General features: G+C 50.3%; 1 protein-coding gene across 6 annotated transcripts in view; it reads left to right on the top strand.

The window, feature by feature from the left end:
* Positions 1-6,595: 6,595 nt before the first annotated feature.
* ZFYVE26 (zinc finger FYVE-type containing 26) overlaps positions 6,596-21,098 on the top strand; it is a 229,724-nt gene continuing 215,221 nt past the window's right edge. For all 6 annotated transcript variants that reach the window (XR_012680192.1, XM_075192465.1, XM_075192463.1 and 3 more), the window contains exon 1: positions 6,596-6,732. Coding sequence is in view for 5 of the 6 variants with exons in the window: in XM_075192465.1 (XP_075048566.1) it covers positions 6,718-6,732 (15 nt within the window). In the remaining variant the exon portion in view is untranslated. The remainder of the gene's footprint in view (positions 6,733-21,098) is intronic.

Here is a 21,098-nt window from a genome sequence, read left to right as displayed (position 1 = left end):
TTCCCCCCCCCCCTCCCTATAGATATGCAGGGCAGGTTCCCCCCCCCCTCCCTATAGATATGCAGGGCAGGTTCCCCCCCCCTCCCTATAGATATGCAGGGCAGGTTACCCCCCCCCCTCCCCCCCCTTCCCCTATAGATATGCAGGGCAGGTTCCCCCCCCCTCCCCCCTCCCTATAGATATGCAGGGCAGGTTCCCCCCCCCTCCCCCTATAGATATGCAGGGCAGGTTCCCCCCCCCCCACTATAGATATGCAGGGCAGGTTCCCCCCCCCTCCCTATAGATATGCAGGGCAGGTTCCTCCCCCCTCCCTATAGATATGCAGGGCAGGTTCCCCCCCCCCTCCCTATAGATATGCAGGGCAGGTTCCCCCCCCCTCCTATAGATATGCCAGGGCAGGTTCCCCCCCTCCCTATAGATATGCAGGGCAGGTTCCCCCCCCTCCCTATAGATATGCAGGGCAGGTTCCCCCCCCTCCCTATAGATATGCAGGGCAGGTTCCCCCCCTCCCCCCTCCCTATAGATATGCAGGGCAGGTTCCCCTCCCCCCCTCCCTATAGATTGCAGGCAGGTTCCCCCCTCCCCTATAGGATATGCAGGGCAGGTCCTCCCCCCTCCCTATAGATATGCAGGGCAGGTTCCCCCCCCTCCCTATAGATATGCAGGGCAGGTTCCCCCCCCCCCCCTCCCTATAGATATGCAGGGCAGGTTCCCCCCCCCCCTCCCTATAGATATGCAGGGCAGGTTCCCCCACCCTCCCCCCTCCCTATAGATATGCAGGGCAGGTTCCCCCCCCCCCTATCAGGCAGGTCCCTCCTAAGATATGCAGGGCAGGTTCCCCCCCCTCTCCTATAGATATGCAGGGCAGGTTCCCCCCCCCCCCCTCACTATAGATATGCAGGGCAGGTTCCCCCCCCCCTCCCTATAGATATGCAGGGCAGGTCCCCCCCCCTCCCTATAGATATGCAGGGCAGGTTCCCCCCCCGACCCCCTCCCTATAGATATGCAGGGCAGGTTCCCCCCCCCCCTCCCTATAGATATGCAGGGCAGGTTCCCCCCCCCCTCCCTATAGATATGCAGGGCAGGTTCCCCCCCCCTCCCTATAGATATGCAGGGCAGGTTCCCCCCCCCCTCCCTATAGATATGCAGGGCAGGTTCCCCCCCCCCCTCCCTATAGATAGGGATAGATGCAGGGCAGTTCCCCCCCCCCTCCCTATAGATATGCAGGGCAGGTTCCCCCCCCCCCTCCCTATAGATATGCAGGGCAGGTTCCCCCCCCCCTCCCTATAGATATGCAGGGCAGGTTCCCCCCCCTCCCTATAGATATGCAGGGCAGGTTCCCCCCCCCTCCCCCCTCCCTATAGATATGCAGGGCAGGTTCTCCCCCCCCCCTCCCCCCCTCCCTATAGATATGCAGGGCAGGTTCCCCCTCCCTCCCTATAGATATGCAGGGCAGGTTCCCCCCCCCTCCCTATAGATATGCAGGGCAGGTTCCCCCCCTCCCTATAGATATGCAGGGCAGGTTCCCCCCCTCCCCCCTCCTATAGATATACAGGGCAGGTTCCCCCCCCTCCCCCCTCCCTATAGATATGCAGGGCAGGTTCCCCCACCCCTCCCCCTCACTATAGATATGCAGGGCAGGTTCCCCCCACCCCTCCCCCCCCTCACTATAGATATGCAGGGCAGGTTCCCCCCCCTCCCTATAGATATGCAGGGCAGGTTCCCCCCCACCTCCCTATAGATATGCAGGGCAGGTTCCCCCCCCCTCCCCCCCTCCCTATAGATATGCAGGGCAGGTTCCCCCCCTCCCCCTCACTATAGATATGCAGGGCAGGTTCCCCCCCCTCCCTATAGATATGCAGGGCAGGTTCCCCCCCCCTCCTATAGATATGCAGGGCAGGTTCCCCCCCCCCCTCCCTATAGATATGCAGGGCAGGTTCCCCCCCCCCCTCCCTATAGATATGCAGGGCAGGTTCCCCCCCCCCTCCCTATAGATATGCAGGGCAGGTTCCCCCCCCCCCCTCCCTATAGATATGCAGGGCAGGTTCCCCCCCCCTCCCTATAGATATTGCAGGGCAGGTTCCCCCCCCCCTCCCTATAGATAGGGATCAGATATGCAGGGCAGGTTCCCCCCCCCCTCCTATAGATATGCAGGCAGGTTCCCCCCCCCCTCCCTATAGATATGCAGGGCAGGTTCCCCCCCCCTCCCTATAGATATGCAGGCAGGTTCCCCCCCCCCTCCCTATAGATATGCAGGGCAGGTTCCCCCCCCCCTCCCTATAGATATGCAGGGCAGGTTCCCCCCCCTCCCTATAGATATGCAGGGCAGGTTCCCCCCCCCTCCCTATAGATATACAGGGCAGGTTCCCCCCCCCCCTCCCCCTCCCTATAGATATGCAGGGCAGGTTCCCCCCCCCTCCCCCCTCCCTATAGATATGCAGGGCAAGGTTCTCCCCCGCCCCCACTCCCTATAGATATGCAGGGCAGGTTCTCCCCCGCCCCCACTCCCTATAGATATGCAGGGCAGGTTCTCCCCGCCCCCACTCCCTATAGATATGCAGGGCAGGTTCTCCCCCGCCCCCACTCCCTATAGATATGCAGGGCAGGTTCTCCCCGCCCCCACTCCCTATAGATATGCAGGGCAGGTTCTCCCCCGCCCCCACTCCCTATAGATATGCAGGGCAGGTTCTCCCCCGCCCCCCCTCCCTATAGATATGCAGGGCAGGTTCTCCCCCGCCCCCCTCCCTATAGATATGCAGGGCGGGTTCTCCCCCCCCCTCCTCCCTATAGATATGCAGGCGGGTTCTCCCCCGCCCCCCCTCCTATAGATATGCAGGGCGGGTTCTCCCCCGCCCCCCCTCCCTATAGATATGCAGGGCGGGTTCTCCCCCGCCCCCCCCTCCCTATAGATATGCAGGCGGGTTCTCCCCCGCCCCCCCTCCCTATAGATATGCAGGGCGGGTTCTCCCCCGCCCCCCCTCCCTATAGATATGCAGGGCGGGTTCTCCCCCGCCCCCCCTCCCTATAGATATGCAGGGCGGGTTCTCCCCCCGCCCCCCCTCCCTATAGATATGCAGGGCGGGTTCTCCCCCGCCCCCCCTCCCTATAGATATGCAGGGCGGGTTCTCCCCGCCCCCCCTCCCTATAGATATGCAGGGCGGGTTCTCCCCCGCCCCCCCTCCCTATAGATATGCAGGGCGGGTTCTCCCCCGCCCCCCCTCCCTATAGATATGCAGGGCGGGTTCTCCCCCGCCCCCCCTCCCTATAGATATGCAGGGCGGGTTCTCCCCCGCCCCCCTCCCTATAGATATGCAGGGCGGGTTCTCCCCCGCCCCCCCTCCTATAGATATGCAGGGCGGGTTCTCCCCCGCCCCCCCTCCCTATAGATATGCAGGGCGGGTTCTCCCCGCCCCCCCTCCCTATAGATATGCAGGGCGGGTTCTCCCCCGCCCCCCCTCCCTATAGATATGCAGGGCGGGTTCTCCCCCGCCCCCCCTCCCTATAGATATGCAGGGCGGGTTCTCCCCCGCCCCCCCCTCCCTATAGATATGCAGGGCGGGTTCTCCCCCGCCCCCCCTCCCTATAGATATGCAGGGCGGGTTCTCCCCCGCCCCCCCTCCCTATAGATATGCAGGGCGGGTTCTCCCCCGCCCCCCCTCCCTATAGATATGCAGGGCGGGTTCTCCCCCGCCCCCCCTCCCTATAGATATGCAGGGCGGGTTTCTCCCCCGCCCCCCCCTCCCTATAGATATGCAGGGCGGGTTCTCCCCCGCCCCCCCTCCCTATAGATATGCAGGGCGGTTCTCCCCCGCCCCCCCTCCCTATAGATATGCAGGGCGGGTTCTCCCCCGCCCCCCCTCCCTATAGATATGCAGGGCGGGTTCTCCCCCGCCCCCCTCCCTATAGATATGCAGGGCGGGTTCTCCCCCGCCCCCCCCTCCCTATAGATATGCAGGGCGGGTTCTCCCCCGCCCCCCCTCCCTATAGATATGCAGGGCGGGTTCTCCCCCGCCCCCCCTCCCTATAGATATGCAGGGCGGGTTCTCCCCGCCCCCCCTCCCTATAGATATGCAGGGCGGGTTCTCCCCCGCCCCCCCTCCCTATAGATATGCAGGGCGGGTTCTCCCCCGCCCCCCCTCCCTATAGATATGCAGGGCGGGTTCTCCCCCGCCCCCCCTCCCTATAGATATGCAGGGCGGGTTCTCCCCCGCCCCCCCTCCCTATAGATATGCAGGGCGGGTTCTCCCCCGCCCCCCCTCCCTATAGATATGCAGGGCGGGTTCTCCCCGCCCCCCCTCCCTATAGATATGCAGGGCGGGTTCTCCCCCGCCCCCCCTCCCTATAGATATGCAGGGCGGGTTCTCCCCCGCCCCCCCTCCCTATAGATATGCAGGGCGGGTTCTCCCCCGCCCCCCCTCCCTATAGATATGCAGGGCGGGTTCTCCCCCGCCCCCCCTCCCTATAGATATGCAGGGCGGGTTCTCCCCCGCCCCCCCTCCCTATAGATATGCAGGGCGGGTTCTCCCCCGCCCCCCCTCCCTATAGATATGCAGGGCGGGTTCTCCCCCGCCCCCCCTCCCTATAGATATGCAGGGCGGGTCTCCCCCGCCCCCCCTCCCTATAGATATGCAGGGCGGGTTCTCCCCCGCCCCCCCTCCCTATAGATATGCAGGGCGGGTTCTCCCCCGCCCCCCCTCCCTATAGATATGCAGGGCGGGTTCTCCCCCGCCCCCCCTCCCTATAGATATGCAGGGCGGGTTCTCCCCCGCCCCCCCTCCCTATAGATATGCAGGGCGGGTTCTCCCCCGCCCCCCCCTCCCTATAGATATGCAGGGCGGGTTCTCCCCCGCCCCCCCTCCCTATAGATATGCAGGGCGGGTTCTCCCCCGCCCCCCCTCCCTATAGAATATGCAGGGCGGGTTCTCCCCCGCCCCCCCCTCCCTATAGATATGCAGGGGCGGGTTCTCCCCCGCCCCCCCTCCCTATAGATATGCAGGGCGGGTTCTCCCCCGCCCCCCCTCCCTATAGATATGCAGGGCGGGTTCTCCCCCGCCCCCCTCCCTATAGATATGCAGGGCGGGTTCTCCCCCGCCCCCCCTCCCTATAGATATGCAGGGCGGGTTCTCCCCCGCCCCCCCTCCCTATAGATATGCAGGGCGGGTTCTCCCCCCGCCCCCACTCCCTATAGATATGCAGGGCGGGTTCTCCCCCGCCCCCCCTCCCTATAGATATGCAGGGCGGGTTCTCCCCCGCCCCCCCTCCCTATAGATATGCAGGGCGGGTTCTCCCCGCCCCCCCTCCCTATAGATATGCAGGGCGGGTTCTCCCCCGCCCCCCCTCCCTATAGATATGCAGGGCGGTTCTCCCCCCCCCCCTCCTCCCTATAGATATGCAGGGCGGGTTCTCCCCCGCCCCCCTCCCTATAGATATGCAGGGGCGGGGTTCTCCCCCGCCCCCCTCCCTATAGATATGCAGGCGGGTTCTCCCCCGCCCCCCCTCCCTATAGATATGCAGGGCGGTTCTCCCCGCCCCCCCTCCCTATAGATATGCAGGGCGGGTTCTCCCCCGCCCCCCCTCCCTATAGATATGCAGGGCGGGTTCTCCCCCGCCCCCCCTCCCTATAGATATGCAGGGCGGGTTCTCCCCCGCCCCCCCTCCCTATAGATATGCAGGCGGGTTCTCCCCGCCCCCCCTCCCTATAGATATGCAGGGCGGGTTCTCCCCCGCCCCCCCTCCCTATAGATATGCAGGGCGGGTTCTCCCCCGCCCCCCCTCCCTATAGATATGCAGGGCGGGTTCTCCCCCGCCCCCCCTCCCTATAGATATGCAGGGCGGGTTCTCCCCGCCCCCCCTCCCTATAGATATGCAGGGCGGGTTCTCCCCCGCCCCCCCTCCCTATAGATATGCAGGGCGGGTTCCCCCCGCCCCCCTCCCTATAGATATGCAGGGCGGGTTCCCCCCCGCCCCCACTTACCTGTAGTTGAGTAGTGCTGGCCAGCGTCGCTCCTCTGCTCCTCAGATCAGCAGACAGAAAGTGAAGACGTCCTGCTTCCTGTCTGCTGCACAGCAACAGGTAGCCTAGCGATTGGCTGCCTGTTGCTAACAACTGACCACCAATGCATTTCATCGTGGAGCACCAGACCACGGTGCCACGAGTCGGGGGAGGGGCCGATTTTTTTTTTTTTTTTTTGCTCCTGTGTCCCCTGCTGGGCCCCCCGAGACCCGCTAGGCCCTAGGTTGCCTAGCGGTAAATCCGGCCCTGCCCCCTATGAGTGATTTAAATTGTGTATATTTTATTGCAATACATTATTACAGTGATTCCTCATGTACTAAATGATCTGGATTTACAGCCTACCAGGATGCCACTGTGCGCTTGGCACAGATTGTCACCCATTATCTGGGTAGCTCAGGTTACTTTGGTTAAAAGTGTCCAAAAACAAAAAACATGCGGCTAAACTTATTTAGAATGTTAAACTGATGAGATATTTTCTCAAAACACGTTATAGTCCTTATTGCTTTGCAATTCAGGAGTTATTTAAATGTGTTCAAACTTCTTTCTGCTTTCAGCTTACAGCCTTGACTCTTCTGAAAAGAGAAGATTTCTCCAGTCTAAGTGTGCTGCTCTCAAACAAGTTCAAACCCTTGAGACGTCTTCTTCTGTTGCTGGGATGGACCCACCTCAATAGTATAGAGTCTGCCAAATCACTCTTGCACATTATGCACAAAAATAAAGTAAGTTTAATAAGTCGAAAATAATCTTTCAGTTAAGAGTATATTGTCTAATAGCTTAATGAAAGTATCATAAAAATACTGAAAAGTCCAGCAATTGTTCTTGTGTTGCTTACATGGAATGGTCCCATAATGAGTTGAACATTAGAGCTTGATATTTTTTTTATTATGTTGTCTGCTAATGACGGGGGTTTTTTTTTTTTTTTTTGTAGTTTGGCTTGACTAGCTAAATTTCTCCAAATTGTTGCTTCAATCGTTTGACAAGTCAACTTCATCAAAACATCGACTAGGGCTTTTGCACACCAGTATACAGCACTAATTAGACTGGTTGATTAGGGAAAATTGGGTACATTTTTTTTTAAAAAAAAGAAACCAAACCTGTTTGTAGTGCAAGTGTTTTGTTTGACCATTTAAAAGAAAAGGATAATGTTCTAAATTGAATAATTGTTAAAATTACAAATTCAAAATTTTTAAGAATGTAGTGTGCAAAAAATCTTATTTAAAACCAAAGTAATCTTCTAATAAATATCCAAGTCCTGATGGCTATAGCGGGGGGTATTATAAATTAAGACATAACTTGGTTCTTTTTTTGATTTCCTTGTTTCAGAAACTATAAAGATAATGTACCTTATCCCAAATTTAATGAGGCCCCAGCCATCTTTATCCCTAAACAGAGAGAGAACCCGGAGGTGGTTTAGTCTTCTAGGTCTATCACCTTACTAAATTTGGTTTTTAACATTTTGGCCAAAGTAATGGAAAATAGGCTGCAAAGTGTTCTGCCGGATTTGTTTACTTCTCATCATCTGGGTTTTACCAATAATAGACACTCTGTGAAAGGGGTTAGAGCTGCCAAAGCTGCTGTTGTGGCAGTAAAGGCCTCATAAAAGAAAATTCCTGATATTTTATTAAGCCTTTACGCTGAAAAGGCCTTTGATAGGGTCTCTTGGAAACCTCTTCAGATGGTTTTGCATTAGTTTTTATTTATACTACCGTGAAAACTTCTATTTTTTTTTTATTTATTTAGCTCTCCAATAATTATGATTTAAGGTACTAGACAGGGTACTATCACCATTTTTGTTTAATCTGGCATTGGATCCCCTTCTTCGTATTATACGCTCACATCCTTGTTTGTCAGGTATCCATATTGGGTGTCATGAGATTAGAGTGGTTGCTTTTGCAGATGATTTGTTTTTCTATCTGACCCACATTATACCTTGACTCCTTTACTTCAGAAAATTGAGGAGTTTGGTATCGTGTCAGGCTTTCTGATAAACAAATCTAAATTGATGGCGCTGAAGGAATACTAGGTGCTCCATGGCGGCTGGCATGGAGCGCATAGGATTCATTGTCTTGGGCTAGTAGGTCCCTTACATTATTAAGGGTTCAATTGCCAAAAAATGTACATGATATACCCCTTAATATGAGAAAGGTGGTCAAGGTGGCAATTGATGAAATGGTTTGCTGAAAAGACTTCCCGTCTAAGTCACGCAAAGTTTATCAAAATGATCGTCTTTCCTAAACTTTTATTCCCGCTAGAAATGTTGCCTAATCTATTGTCGCCAACGGATGAACGGTTGTTAAATAAGGAAATTCGACTTTGTATTTGGCAATCAAATCGGCCCAGTATAGGTCATTTAAGCTACATCAGAGTGTATCTGGTGGGGGTATAAAATTTCCCTAACTTAAAATTGTATGGATACGTAGTCACCCTACGCTACATCAGGGACTGGTTGCATGCAGGTAACTCTTCTGTTAATTATGACGTAGAGCAATCCTTTCTGATGGATGTCCACTTGACTGCCTTTCTTCACCTTTACAAACATAATATCTGTGGAGATTTGAGACAACCCACTTTTGATGACAGCCTGGAAGTGTTGAAATTTTATTCACCAGAAGTGTAATCGTCTCTCCCTCTATCTACCTTTTCTACATAATCCTGAATTTCAACTCAGTCAGGCCTTTTTTCCCTTTAATGATTGGCAGTTGAGGGGTATTGTTTGCGTAAAGTCATTGGTAAATACTTCCGCAGGTTATAGAAAAATTTGAACTACCCCATCCATATGTTTGCGATATTCCAGGCCAGATATGTACATAGTGTGCTGGATTCGTTATCTACTGGGGATTGGAGTAATGACCTTCATTTGATGCTGGATTAGCCCCTCTCTGGTAGAAATGTTATTTCAACACATTATAAAATATTAAGAAGTCTTATGACTTTACTAAGATACATTCAGTACTGTCTTAATCTTTCCCCATATATCCTTAGAATATAGTTCTCAAGACATTGTACTTGTAGAGAAATGTTTTATAATATTTTTCATATGGGGTACTTGTCTCCACATCGCAGGTTTATTATAGGGCTTACACAGTTTAGTGGATGCCCTAAGTGTAATGTAAACAAAGCTTTCTTCTTCCATTGTATGTGGGAGTGTCCATACATAAGATGATTTTGGAGGCAGGTGCATGTGTTTGCTTCCAATGTTCTTTTAAACTTTGTCCTTCCCTTGACTTCGGAGTGGGCCATTTTGGGTATCACTCCTAAGTCACTTAAAATGACAAAGGGTAGTAGGAAACTATTGCTGATCATTTCTGCAGCTGCTAGGAAAAGCAAACAACAAATTCAGTCCAGTTTTAAATGTATGTCTTTGCATGAAACTAGACCCTTGATGGATAATCCTCTGGTTGTTTTGGATGAACAAAAATATCTGTATATGCTTAGGAGGGGTGTTTGACCTTGATTGTATGGTCCTGGAGGTGTTGGATGTAGTCAGTTGATTATTTTAGACACCTGTTATGTTTCTGGGGTAAGTTTGACTGTGCCTGGGCTCTGACTTTGGAGCACATTCTTGTTGTGTTTTTTTTTTTTTTGTTTTTAGTATGTGTGTTTTTTGTTTTTTATTTAGTAATTTGAGATGTACCTTTTTTTGAAAAAAATTGTTGCACCTATAATTGTTGATTATGACATGTATGTACTTTTATATGCACGTTTGCTTAATGAAACAAAATAATAAAATAATAAAACCAAAGTAAAACAAGTCCTACAGGTTTTTTAAGTGTAAAATGTGTTAATGAAAAAATTATTGATTTAAAGAGATCTTGCTAGTACTCCAGTTTCTGAAGGGAGGATCTCTCTATTTTTAAGGTGCTGCTTGCTGTATCCTCAAGGCCCTTGAGTCTTGTGTATTATTAATTTTATTATTATTATTATTATTATTATTATTATTATTATTATTATTATTATTATTATTATTATTATTATTATTATTATCAGGGGTAGGCCAGAGACAGGTTTATCTTTTGTAGTCTATGGATAGAATTCCTTTCCTTTTCACCTTGGCTGATCCGGCAGAATGACTGCTCTTAATTTTATTAATGTTAATATGCAGAGACCTAATGTTCTGTTTGTTAATTAATCTTTACATATTGGTGTTTCTTTTTCTACTTTTAGTAAAATATAATAAAGATAAATCTTTTAGATATACTACTGCTATGTATATGCATTTTATGCAGTTTCATATTAATAGACAAGTTTATCATTTATGTAATATATGTAGCAGCTGTTTTCTAGTTTTGTTATTAAGCTAACAATGACCATGATATCAGTTGGTTGACATTTCACTCTCTGATGCAATCTGTTATCTCTGTGAGAGAGGAGATATAATAGAGATGTAAGGCAAGGGAACTATAGCTTGATGTGCAGGGTCATGTTGTATTGCCACCAGGGCCAGACTGGAACTAAAAATCAGCCCTTGCATTTAAAGTACACAGCCCCACCTCAGTTGCAGCAGGAAAGAAACTATGAGCCGCCTCACAGCGGCGGCGCAGAGAACAGCGTGACTACATTGTGTTGTGGGTGTGGCCAACATGGGGCATTGATACTTAAATTATAATAAAACATTACATTTATCACACCCTGCCAGCCACATCACGCCATCTCCCCAGGCATATTATGACACCCCCAGCCTAATGTACTTATTGTCACGGGCACTAGGAGTCTTTGCCCAGGATATCACCAGATGATGGACTTACCAGAGTAATATAGTTGGTACTATGGTTCTCTGGTAGCAGGGTGGCAACGGAACAGGAGAAACAGCAGATGGTGAGAGAATGCTCGAGGAAAGTCTATGACTAGCAGCAACTGGTAATGAGTAGATGAATGTACATGAGGAACCAGATGGACAAGGAAACGTGAGGAAAGTCAGTGGTCTGCGTATAGCAAATTGTACCACTGCTATATATATGTGAGGAGGGGCACGAGGAGATGAATGTAAAGCAGAGTATACACGGGGCACACAGAACTGGATCCCACGATGATATCCACAATACAACGTCAATGGTAACAATAGCTTCAGTGGATAGGAGGCTCCGGAGGAGAACACAACTCAGTCCAGATGGATATGCAATACAAAAGCAAAGTCAATGGAAAGTATGCATACCGCGGTTCAGGAGAGCAGGCTGTCAGAGAGACGTGCAGGGATACCTGAACGGCTGAAGGCCGGCAGGAGGAGAGACCACTGGAGGGTGGAAGCGGTAATCAGGTTGGTGCAGCGCACGGCAGGTAATCCAGAATCAACGAAGCAATACTCAGGAAGCAGTAATAAGTGGAACTGGAAACATGAAGAACACGGGAGAGTTGAGGCTGTCTGGAACCCTGTAGTAGTAACGGAGGCAGCGGAGAGCTGACACGATAAACCCAGGAGAGTTGAGACGATCAGGAACTCTGTAGTAGTAACGGAGGCAGCGGATAGGAATCAGCTGAGTGCAGGCACGATGAACACAGGAGAGTTGAAGTGGTCTGGAAACAACAATAGCAGTAAACAGGAATCAACAGGAGTTGAATACACGAGGAACACAGGAAGACCTTCAGAGGCTCATGGGGAATGAGACTCCAAGATCAGGCAACCAGGTAATGATCACAGGTGGTTTAAATAGGGAGGGTTGCCTGATCATCCAATCAATTAAAAGCAACAGGTACTGAAGGTTTGATAAGGGCTGCACATGCGCAGACCCTCAGGATGGCGGACAGCCACGGTTCCTGAACACACGGGAAATGGCACTCACAGTCCGGTGAGTGACACTTATCTATGCTTCTGGTGCTGCTGACATCCATTAGGGTGGGAACTTCCTGTAGAGTGAGCAGGGAAGCTCTTAGTCTAATGAGATTACCAAATCTTGTAAGATTTAGAGCTCCTCGGCTTGCTCTGCAGTCTGTGTCCTGTCCGGGAACTGGGAGCAGCTATCAGTTCCCTTCCCCTAACCAGAGGTGGATTAAGGCTCAGGGGGCCCAGGGTATTTAAGACAACAGGGCCCCTATTATTTAACATGGTTATCATTTTAGACAAATACACAGACACTACTGTTAGAAGCACACAGCTCTGCCTTCACAAGCCTTACGTTGTGAAGCGAGACATACCTCCCAACTGTCCTTGCAGTCGGACCAAATCCTGACTAAGTGAAACAGTCGCCCAAATTCAGGACTGCCCCACCAGATTCAGGACAGTTGGCAGACTGTCCTGCTCTCTCCTACCTGTCTTGGTCACTTTCACCACTTGTAGCAGCTGGTTTCTTTAGCTCAGTTCCTTCTTGTCTTGATCCTGGAATATTGGATGCCCTATTTTGAAAAAAAAAATGGGTACATGAGATTTAGAAAACTCCACCCAACTATTGTTAAAACAATAGCACTCACGTTTTATAATTAGGCCTCCCTCAAGTCCCCACAATAATAATATTCACATTTAATAATTAGACCTATTTCCCTCCAACAAGCCCCAACATTAAATTAACAGTGTACACATTTGCTCAAAACATATTTCCCTCCCTCCAAACAGTCCCAGCAATACATTTTAAATAGCATTAAAATTTAATAAATATAACAATTTTCCACAACCATCCCCAGCATTAAATTAAAGGTTCCTTCACCTCACCTTAAATTATTAGCCTCCACCGACACTCCACCATTAAATAGCCTACCTGCCACATTATATTAAAATCCTCCCTTCCCTCACATATTATATTAAAATACTACACACACACACGCGCGCACACTATATGAACATGGCCAAACACACGCGCACACTATATGAACATGGCCAAACACACGCGCACACTATATGAACATGGCCAAACACACACTCGCTCACTATTGCCACACTGACACTTGCCTTGTTACAGCCGAGCAGCAGCATCACCTTCCTGCGCGCTGCTCGGCGAACGGAGAGTCAGTGAAGTACCGCCTATGCAAGTAATCACATGGGACGGCACCTGTCACGTGATGCCGTCCCAGGTGATTACTTGCATAGGCGGAACTTCACTGACTCTCCGTCCGCCGAACAGTGCGCAGGGTGCTGCTCGGCAGGCATGCGGACTGGCCCATCGGCTCCTCTGGCATTTGCCAGAAGTGCCAGATGGCCAGTTTGGCCCTGATTACCAGTGACATACATTGTATATCAATATTGGTCTTTTTTTTTATCCATACTGGGTTGGGAATCTTTTTACATGGTTTTTATGCAATATTTGTAATATGATTGCAGCTGTGAGAAACAAACGGGCTCAGAAGCAGTGACATAATCCTTTTCTTGTTCAAAGTCCTCGCCGACCTTGTTGCTAATAAGCAAAGAATCATTATCGTAATAAAAAGCCTATATAAAAAGGAATCCATAAAAGTAATGATTTTATTCTATTATTTTCTGCCCTAAATTATCAGGAAAATGGGCTGAAATTTTGTTCAGCTGATGCTAATTATTCTTGGCATCACCATTTGTGATTTCTAAATTAATATGGTGGTATCCTAGCCCCTGTAACCTTGGTAAGGTGCTATGTGGGCTCCTGGAATTATTCTGGTAGACGTTCTCTGACATAAGGAGTACTGATCAGCTAAAAATATCCTGTTATTATATTGGGTGTTCTGCAAAGGCTCTTCAGTGGCACAATAGCAGCTGTTCACTCTGCTTTAGATTGATCTTCCAATTTGCAGAGTTATGGACTATATGCATACATATTGGGCAGGGTTTATACATATTTGCAATCGGGCACAGAGCTCCTCGCTGGTCATGTAAACAGCTTCTGATTCTGGATCCCTGTAGCCCAGCAGAGTGTAGCAGGACTTAGCTCTACGCACTCTGGGTCCCAGCGCAGGTAAGTGAAGCCTAGCGCTCATTTTACCAGCACCTCTGCCAGCAGTCTTCAATAGGGGACATATTTTAATAGGAAATGACAGGCCAGTGTGGATGTTGGTGCAAACTGAGGACTGAAGGAGAGGGGTGAGTGACAAGCAGCCTCTCTCTCTCTCTCTCTCTCTCTCTCTCTCTCTCTCTCTCTCTCTCTCTCTCTCTCTCTCTCTTTAAACCGCTGGCCGGCAGCGCTAAGCTCCCCTAGTCAACGAGCAGGAGGCTGTGAGGGGGAGTACTAGAAGCGGCAGAAGCAGCGCTCACACTCGTGGAGGTGAGCGACTGCCCTGCCGGACACTATCGCTGGGCACTCTGTGGGTGAAGAGGCATGATCCCGGGCTCTGGGGACCGAAAGCGCTCCTGAAAGCCGACAGCCAGGTCAAATTCCCCGCGATTTTCTAGCTCCTGGCGCCCATTGGAGGATGGCGCCAGAGAGCTCTCGGGAGGCAGAGTATGACACTACAGGAAGGGGGGGAGTAAAAGCACTCCTTCCCGCGCGGGTGCCGCCATTACAGCTGTAGTTCCCGGAAAGCCTGCATTATATTAACCTTTGCTCTGCCTCTCTGCTCCCAGAAAGAACCTAATTGCCCTAATCGCTGCACTGTATCTCTAGTGAGCATTGGGGGGGATCCTGTATTGTGGGCTTGTATAATCTTGTGAGGTTTTTCTGTGAATCAGAGATTTTCACAGACTGTACTAATATTGGAACTTGATTGTATTTGGAGTGGTGCTGTTCAGAGACTGCCTAACACAGATCTCTTCAGTTTAGTCGCCTTAAGTTGTCTGCATTACTTTTAAGAATTATTTTAAGAAGCAGAACAATGGCGGAGAAGGGGACAGCAAAAGGCAAGGGGGCTTCTGCGCCGGCTGCATTGTATTTTGCCTGTTCAAAATGTAACAATAAACTTTCTGTTGCCCACACAGACCGAGACGCCCTTTGCGCAGCTTGTTCGGCTGACGCTCAGAGGCAGGATGTTTCAGCCCAGGAGGGATCCTCTGCAATGGTGGAACCACCCTGGATGCGGTCCTTTTCTTCGGCTATGGAGAAAATGACGGCCGTGATGCTGCGAGCAATAGAGGTACGTGACAACACTACCACACTTACACTTGCAGGCAGCCAGTCTGCCGAGAATATTCACACATCACAGGCAGGGTCCTCTCACGGGCAAGACAGGCCAGTATCTATTCCCCAGAGGGGTAAGAGGCCCGTTTCTGACGCAGATCTGGAGATAGATTAGCTTTCGTATCACTCATCAGCCGAGGAAGGTAAGGTAGCTATTGACCCCGAGGGCGAGGCTATCTATGAGGCTGACTCTGGCTCCACAAGTGTGGATAGTCTTATTTTGGGCATCAGGCATGCCTTAGGGTTAGCTGACCCAGAACCCGTGGTACCTAAGGGTATATCCTTGTTTAAAAGACCTAAGGCTCAGCTAGCTATTTTCCAGCATTATTGGAGATTATGTCTGAAGCTTGGCGCAAGCCAAATAGACAGTTCATGACGCCGGGAAAGTTTAAGTCTCTTTATCCGCTGCCCCCTGAGGATACAGCAAAATGGGAAACTTCGCCTAGGGTGGACACCCCGGTAGCCCGGTTAGCTTCATCCTCAGCTATCCTTGTCCAAGAGCGGATAACCCTTAAAGATTACACTGATAAAAAGTGTGATCTGGCTCTTCGGTCATCTTATACCGCTGTGGGGAGTATGATTAGTCCTAATATGGCTGTAGCATGGCCCAATAAGGCCATGCAGTTATGGATGGAGGCGTTAATTAAGGGCCTCAGAGATAACACTCCGCGTACTGACCTACTAGATCTAGCAGAGCAGGTACTTGAAACTTCGGAGTATGTGGCGAATGCTGCCATGGATGCTGTGTCAGTGAATGCTAAGGCCTCGGCTCTGATTATAGCAGCTCGTCTGGACGCAGACTCTAAGAGAGCTTTAGAGAATTTACCTTTTGATGGGCTAACTCTGTTCGGAGCTGAGCTCGAAAGGGTTATTCGGGACAACACGGGAGGTAAGAGTACGGCTCTACCTACGGTTTCGGTCAGGCCCTGTCAGGGTAGATATCGCTCCTTTCGGAGCTTTTCCCGAAGGGCAGGTGCCCCTAGTCGAGGGCATTCCTCAGCTCCCAGATCTTCGGCCATTAGAGGCAGAGGAGGTAGAGGTACAGCAAGGAGAGGTCCGGCTCGTCCAGGGGACAAGCCCTCCACGTGACTTCCAGAAGGAGCGAATCAGGTGGGGGCACGACTTCTTCAATTCAGGAATCGGTGGTGGAAATCCACGACCGATCTCTGGGTTCGGGGAGTTGTGTCCCGGGGCTATGTCATAGATCTAGCCCACCTACCCCTCACAGGTTCTTCGTCACTCCTCTCCCCTCTTGCCCCCGCAGACGTGTAGCCCTTCAGGAAACCATGCTAAAGCTCCTGGCGGCTCAAGTAATAGTTCAGGTTCCTCCTATAGAAAGGGGGCGAGGTTTCTATTCAAACCTCTTCCTGGTGCCAAAACCAGACGCAACCTTCCGGCCCATCCTGAATCTTCGGTCCCTAAACAGGCAGGTGAAGGTTCAAAAATTTCACATGGAATCCCTTCGCTCTGTGATAGCAGGAATAGAGAAAGGGGAGTTTCTGGCATCATTAGACATCAAGGACGCTTACCTTCATGTCCCAATCTGGGAAGGACACCAGAGTCTCCTTCGGTTCGCAGTAGGAAGGGCGCACTTTCAATTCAGGGCTCTCCCCTTCGGCCTAGCTTCCGCGCCCAGAGTCTTTACAAAGATCATGGCGGTCATGGCAGGTCTATTGCGACAGAAAGCCATTACAGAGGTTCCTTACCTAGACGACCTTCTGCTGAAGGCACCGTCTGCGGTTCTACTATCCCAACATATTCAGACTGTCACGCAGTTTCTACAAAGTCATGGTTGGGTGTTGAATTTTCCCAAGTCATCGCTAGTACCAGCTCAGCAGATGCGCTTCCTGGGACTGTTGTTTGATACTCAGTCTCTGAGGGTCTATCTGCCAGCAGAGAAGGTCTTAGCCTAACAGACAAAGACCAGAGCCATGCTAAGGAAGAGGAAGGTCTCGGTTCTCTGTTGCATGAAGCTCCTGGGGACGATGGTCTCCGTATTCGAGGTAGTTCCATTTGCTTAATTTCACTCCCGTCCACTTCAAGCAGAGATCCTGCGGAAGTGGTTGGGGTCCCAGACGAATTTGGAAAAACAGATGGTTTGTCTATCCACAGCCACGAGGCTATCTCTGGTCTGGTGGACGTCTCGGTCAAACTTGGAGAAAGGCCAATCCTTACAGGTGTGGTCGTGGACTCTAGTCACAACAGACGCCAGTCTGTTGGGTTGGGGGGGAGTAACAGGAACCCTGAGGCTTCAGGGTCTCTGGTCCCCTCAGGAAGCTCGTCTTCCAATAAACATTCTGGAGCTCAGAGCAGTGTACAACACCCTGATAGGAGCACAGAATTTTCTAAGAGGAAAACCTCTTCAGATTCAGTCCGACAACGCCACCACAGTGGCGTACATAAATCATCAGGACGGCACTCGCAGCGCAGCTGCTATGCGAGAGGCCACACGCATACTAGCATGGGCAGAACGTCAGGTTCCCAGGATCTCGGCCATTCACATTCCGGGGGTGATGAATTGGGAAGCAGACTTCCTCAGCAGACACACTCTTCATCCCGGGGAATGGGCTCTAAACAGTCAGGTATTCTCCCTGCTGGTGGAGCGGTGGGGTCGTCCGGAAATAGATCTGATGGCGTCCAGGCTGAACCATCAGGTGCCGCGATATGGCGCAAGAGCACGAGACCCAGGGGCAGACATAGTAGATGCCATGTCAGCCCATTGGCAGTACAGGTTGGTGTACATCTTCCCACCCATTCCAATGATTGCGCGGGTGCTGAAGAAGGTGAAGAGGGAGAAGGTTCCCGCGATTTTCATAGCTCCATTCTGGCCACGCAGAGCGTGGTTCTCCGATCTGCTGTTTTTAGCAGGATCTCCTCCATTTCGGCTTCTCATACAATCAGATCTGCTGGTTCAAGGCCCATTCCTTTACCAAGGTTTGGATCAGCTGAGTTTAACGGCCTGGCTATTGAAACCCTAATACTCAAGGCTAAGGGCTTCTCTCAAGAGGTCATCAACACCATGATTAGAGCTAGAAAGCCCGCATCATCTTCCATTTATTACAGAGTATGGAAGACGTATATTGTGTGGTGTGAGTCTAGAGGGTTTCATTCGTCAAAATTCAGGATTTCCCGGGTCCTGGATTTTCTTCAGGACGGGGTGCAGAAAGGTTTGCGGCTCAGTTCCCTCAGGGGCCAGATATCCGCTCTTTCTGTCTATTTTCAGAAAAAGATCGCTGGATATACAGACATTAAGACTTTTTTGCAGGGAATGTTGCGGTTACAGCCTCCTTTTTGTCATCCTGTTGAGCCCTGGGACCTAAACTTGGTTCTGCGGGCTCTTTCTAAACATCCGTTTGAGCCTTTACAGTCTGTGGACTTAAGGTATCTTACATGGAAGACAGCATTTTTATTGGCCATAGCTTCAGCACGGAGGGTGTCTGAGCTTGGGGCTCTTCGCTGTGACCCTCTTTTTTCTGATTTTTCACTCAGACAGGGCAGTCCTTAGGACCAAGCCATCCTTTGTTCCCAAGGTGGTTTCGAGATTCCACCTGAATCAGGAAATTGTTGTCCCGGCTTTCAAGGAAAGAAGGGACTCTTCAGTAGGGTCTACGCAGCTTTTAGATGTGGTGCGGGCTCTACACATTTATGTAGACCGTACAGCGCAGGTTAGAAAGACCAGAGATCTTTTCGTCTTATACGATGCCAACAAAAGAGGCTGGCCTGCTTCTAAGCAGTCTATTGCTCGGTGGATCACGTCCACGATTCGTGAGGCTTATGTTTCAGCTTCTCTAGCTGTTCCGCAGACTTTAAGGGCACATTCTACTAGGGCAGTGGGTGCCTCCTGGGCGGCTAGGCATGGCGCGTCGGCTGAACAGTTGTGTAGAGCGGCGACTAGGTCTTCCGTCCACACATTCACTAAATTCTACAGACTTCAGGGCTTTGCATCGGCTGATGCAAGCTTTGGTCGCAGGATTATGCGTGCAGCTGGTCCAGAGCATTCCCACCCTTAAGGAAGCTTTGGTATATCCCCAATGTCTCGCAGTGTCCCCCAATGGTAGGAAAGAGAAAAGGGGATTTTTACTCACCGTAAAATTTGTTTCTCTGACTCCATTGGGGGGCACTGCGCACCCTCCCTTGCTCTGTATATAGTTCTGTGTGTGAAAACTTTGGTTATGGTTCTTTATAATTTAAGACCTTGCCAGGTTATATTACCTCCTTTACATCACTCTTGGTTATTCAAAACTGAGGATCTCTCTGGAGAGGCGGGGCATAGCAGGGGAGAAGTCCCAGAATTTAACATTTTAAGTGACAAGAACTCCTGACCACCTACTATACCCCAATGTCTCGCAATGTCCCCCAATGGAGTCAGAGAAACAAATTTTACGGTGAGTAAAAATCCCCTTTTTTATGAAACACTTTTGATAAACACAAGAGCGTTCCTTTGTGAAATGCAAGATGTTACGTTTTTGGGATATGGAGTCCTGTGTGCACCAGAACGGTGTGACCCAACGCATTTCACGTTCCACATTACTTCATCAGGGGTGCATTGTGTGTAGTGATGGGTCGAAGTTGTATTTCCAATAAATAGTTCATATGGGTTGTCCTTATTCATCAATTTGGTTGATTCCTGGCCTATATTAATGGTCCCTGCCTCTATTGTAACTTATTATGTATCGCAAAGTCACTTTCTTTAGTCCTCCTCCTCCTTTTTTTTTTTTTCTTTTTAAACCATTCTTTGTAGACTTCTATTTAGAACCATAATGAAAAATGCGCAAAATGACAATGGAAAAAACAAAAATAAATATAATGAAAAATAAACCACGGTAGTCCCACCTTATTATTCTCAGCTGCGATCTGGGAGACCTGCCAGCCCCATCTCAATATTCCGGTGTCCTCTCTTCCTGTTCTACCTCTTTGGGGTAACTCTGCCTTTCCTCCTGGGCTCTCCTCTGACTTCTATAGTCCCTGGGTCTCTGCGGGAGTTCGATTTGTCGGAGATCTAATATTTCAAGGGGCCTTTATCTCCTGGTATGATCTACGCTCTAAATATCAAAGTCTCCATCCTAAATTTTACAAGTATTTCCAGTTACGACACTTTGTGGGCTCTCTCCTCGGTGGGTTCCTTCTCCCTCTCCCCTTCTTGATTTCCCCCCTTGAAACCTTGTGTCTCTCCTCACCTTTGGGTAAAGGTACGATTTCCTTTATCTACAGCTTAATTCTTGATGTTCTTTTACCTCTGGGTGGTAGGCATGAGAGGGAGTGGGAGAGGGATCTGGGCCCACCCCCAGAGGAGGATTATTGGGAAATCATAAGGGATCAAGTCGCTACCAGCTCTATTTCCACTTTGGTGAAGGAGAATGCATATAAAATATACTATAGGTGGTACTACACCCCTGACAAACTTACTAAAATGTTTCCCTCTAGCTCTCCATTATGTTGGCGGGATTGTGGTCAGATGGGATCTTTCTTGCATATCTGGTGGACCTGCCCTAAAATATCCTCCTTTTGGGATCGAGTTAGGACCCACCTTTCCTCGCTCCTTCCGTGTCCTGTCCGGAAAGACCCATGGTCTTTTCTTCTCTGTTATTCTCTGATTGATAATGATAGACAGTCTGCGAAATTGGCTTCCCATGTCCTTGCAGCTGTGCGATGCCTAGTGGCTAAGTCTTGGAAACAAGTTGTACCCCCCACTATGGCGGCCTTAAGATCCTATATTTGGTTTATTGCCCAGATGGAACAGATCACATTCCATCTACATGATAAGGATGATAAATTTCACCAGATTTGGGCTCCTTGGCTTTACTTATAACCCCTAAGCTCCTGCACCAACTCCTTCCTCCTAAGAGAACTACCTATGTTCATAGGTGACCTGACTCTTTAAGCTGTCCCCCCTTTTCCAGAGTAGTAAAAAAGATAAAAGGAAGAATGTTTTCTTTCTTTTTTCGGTGACGACCAGTGCCCCCCCCCCCCCCATACTTTACTATTATAAAATGTTACAGATTTTTGAGTAAAGTGGGTAACAATTGTATACTTGTTTGTTCAATGACAGTCTGTTGTTGTCTTTGATATTTGCTACTCAA

Source organism: Mixophyes fleayi, chromosome 12 (assembly GCF_038048845.1).
Source record: "Mixophyes fleayi isolate aMixFle1 chromosome 12, aMixFle1.hap1, whole genome shotgun sequence".
Classification (NCBI taxonomy): domain Eukaryota; kingdom Metazoa; phylum Chordata; class Amphibia; order Anura; family Limnodynastidae; genus Mixophyes; species Mixophyes fleayi.
Note: the sequence above shows the minus strand (reverse complement) of the source record. Positions and strands in the feature narration are given on the sequence as shown.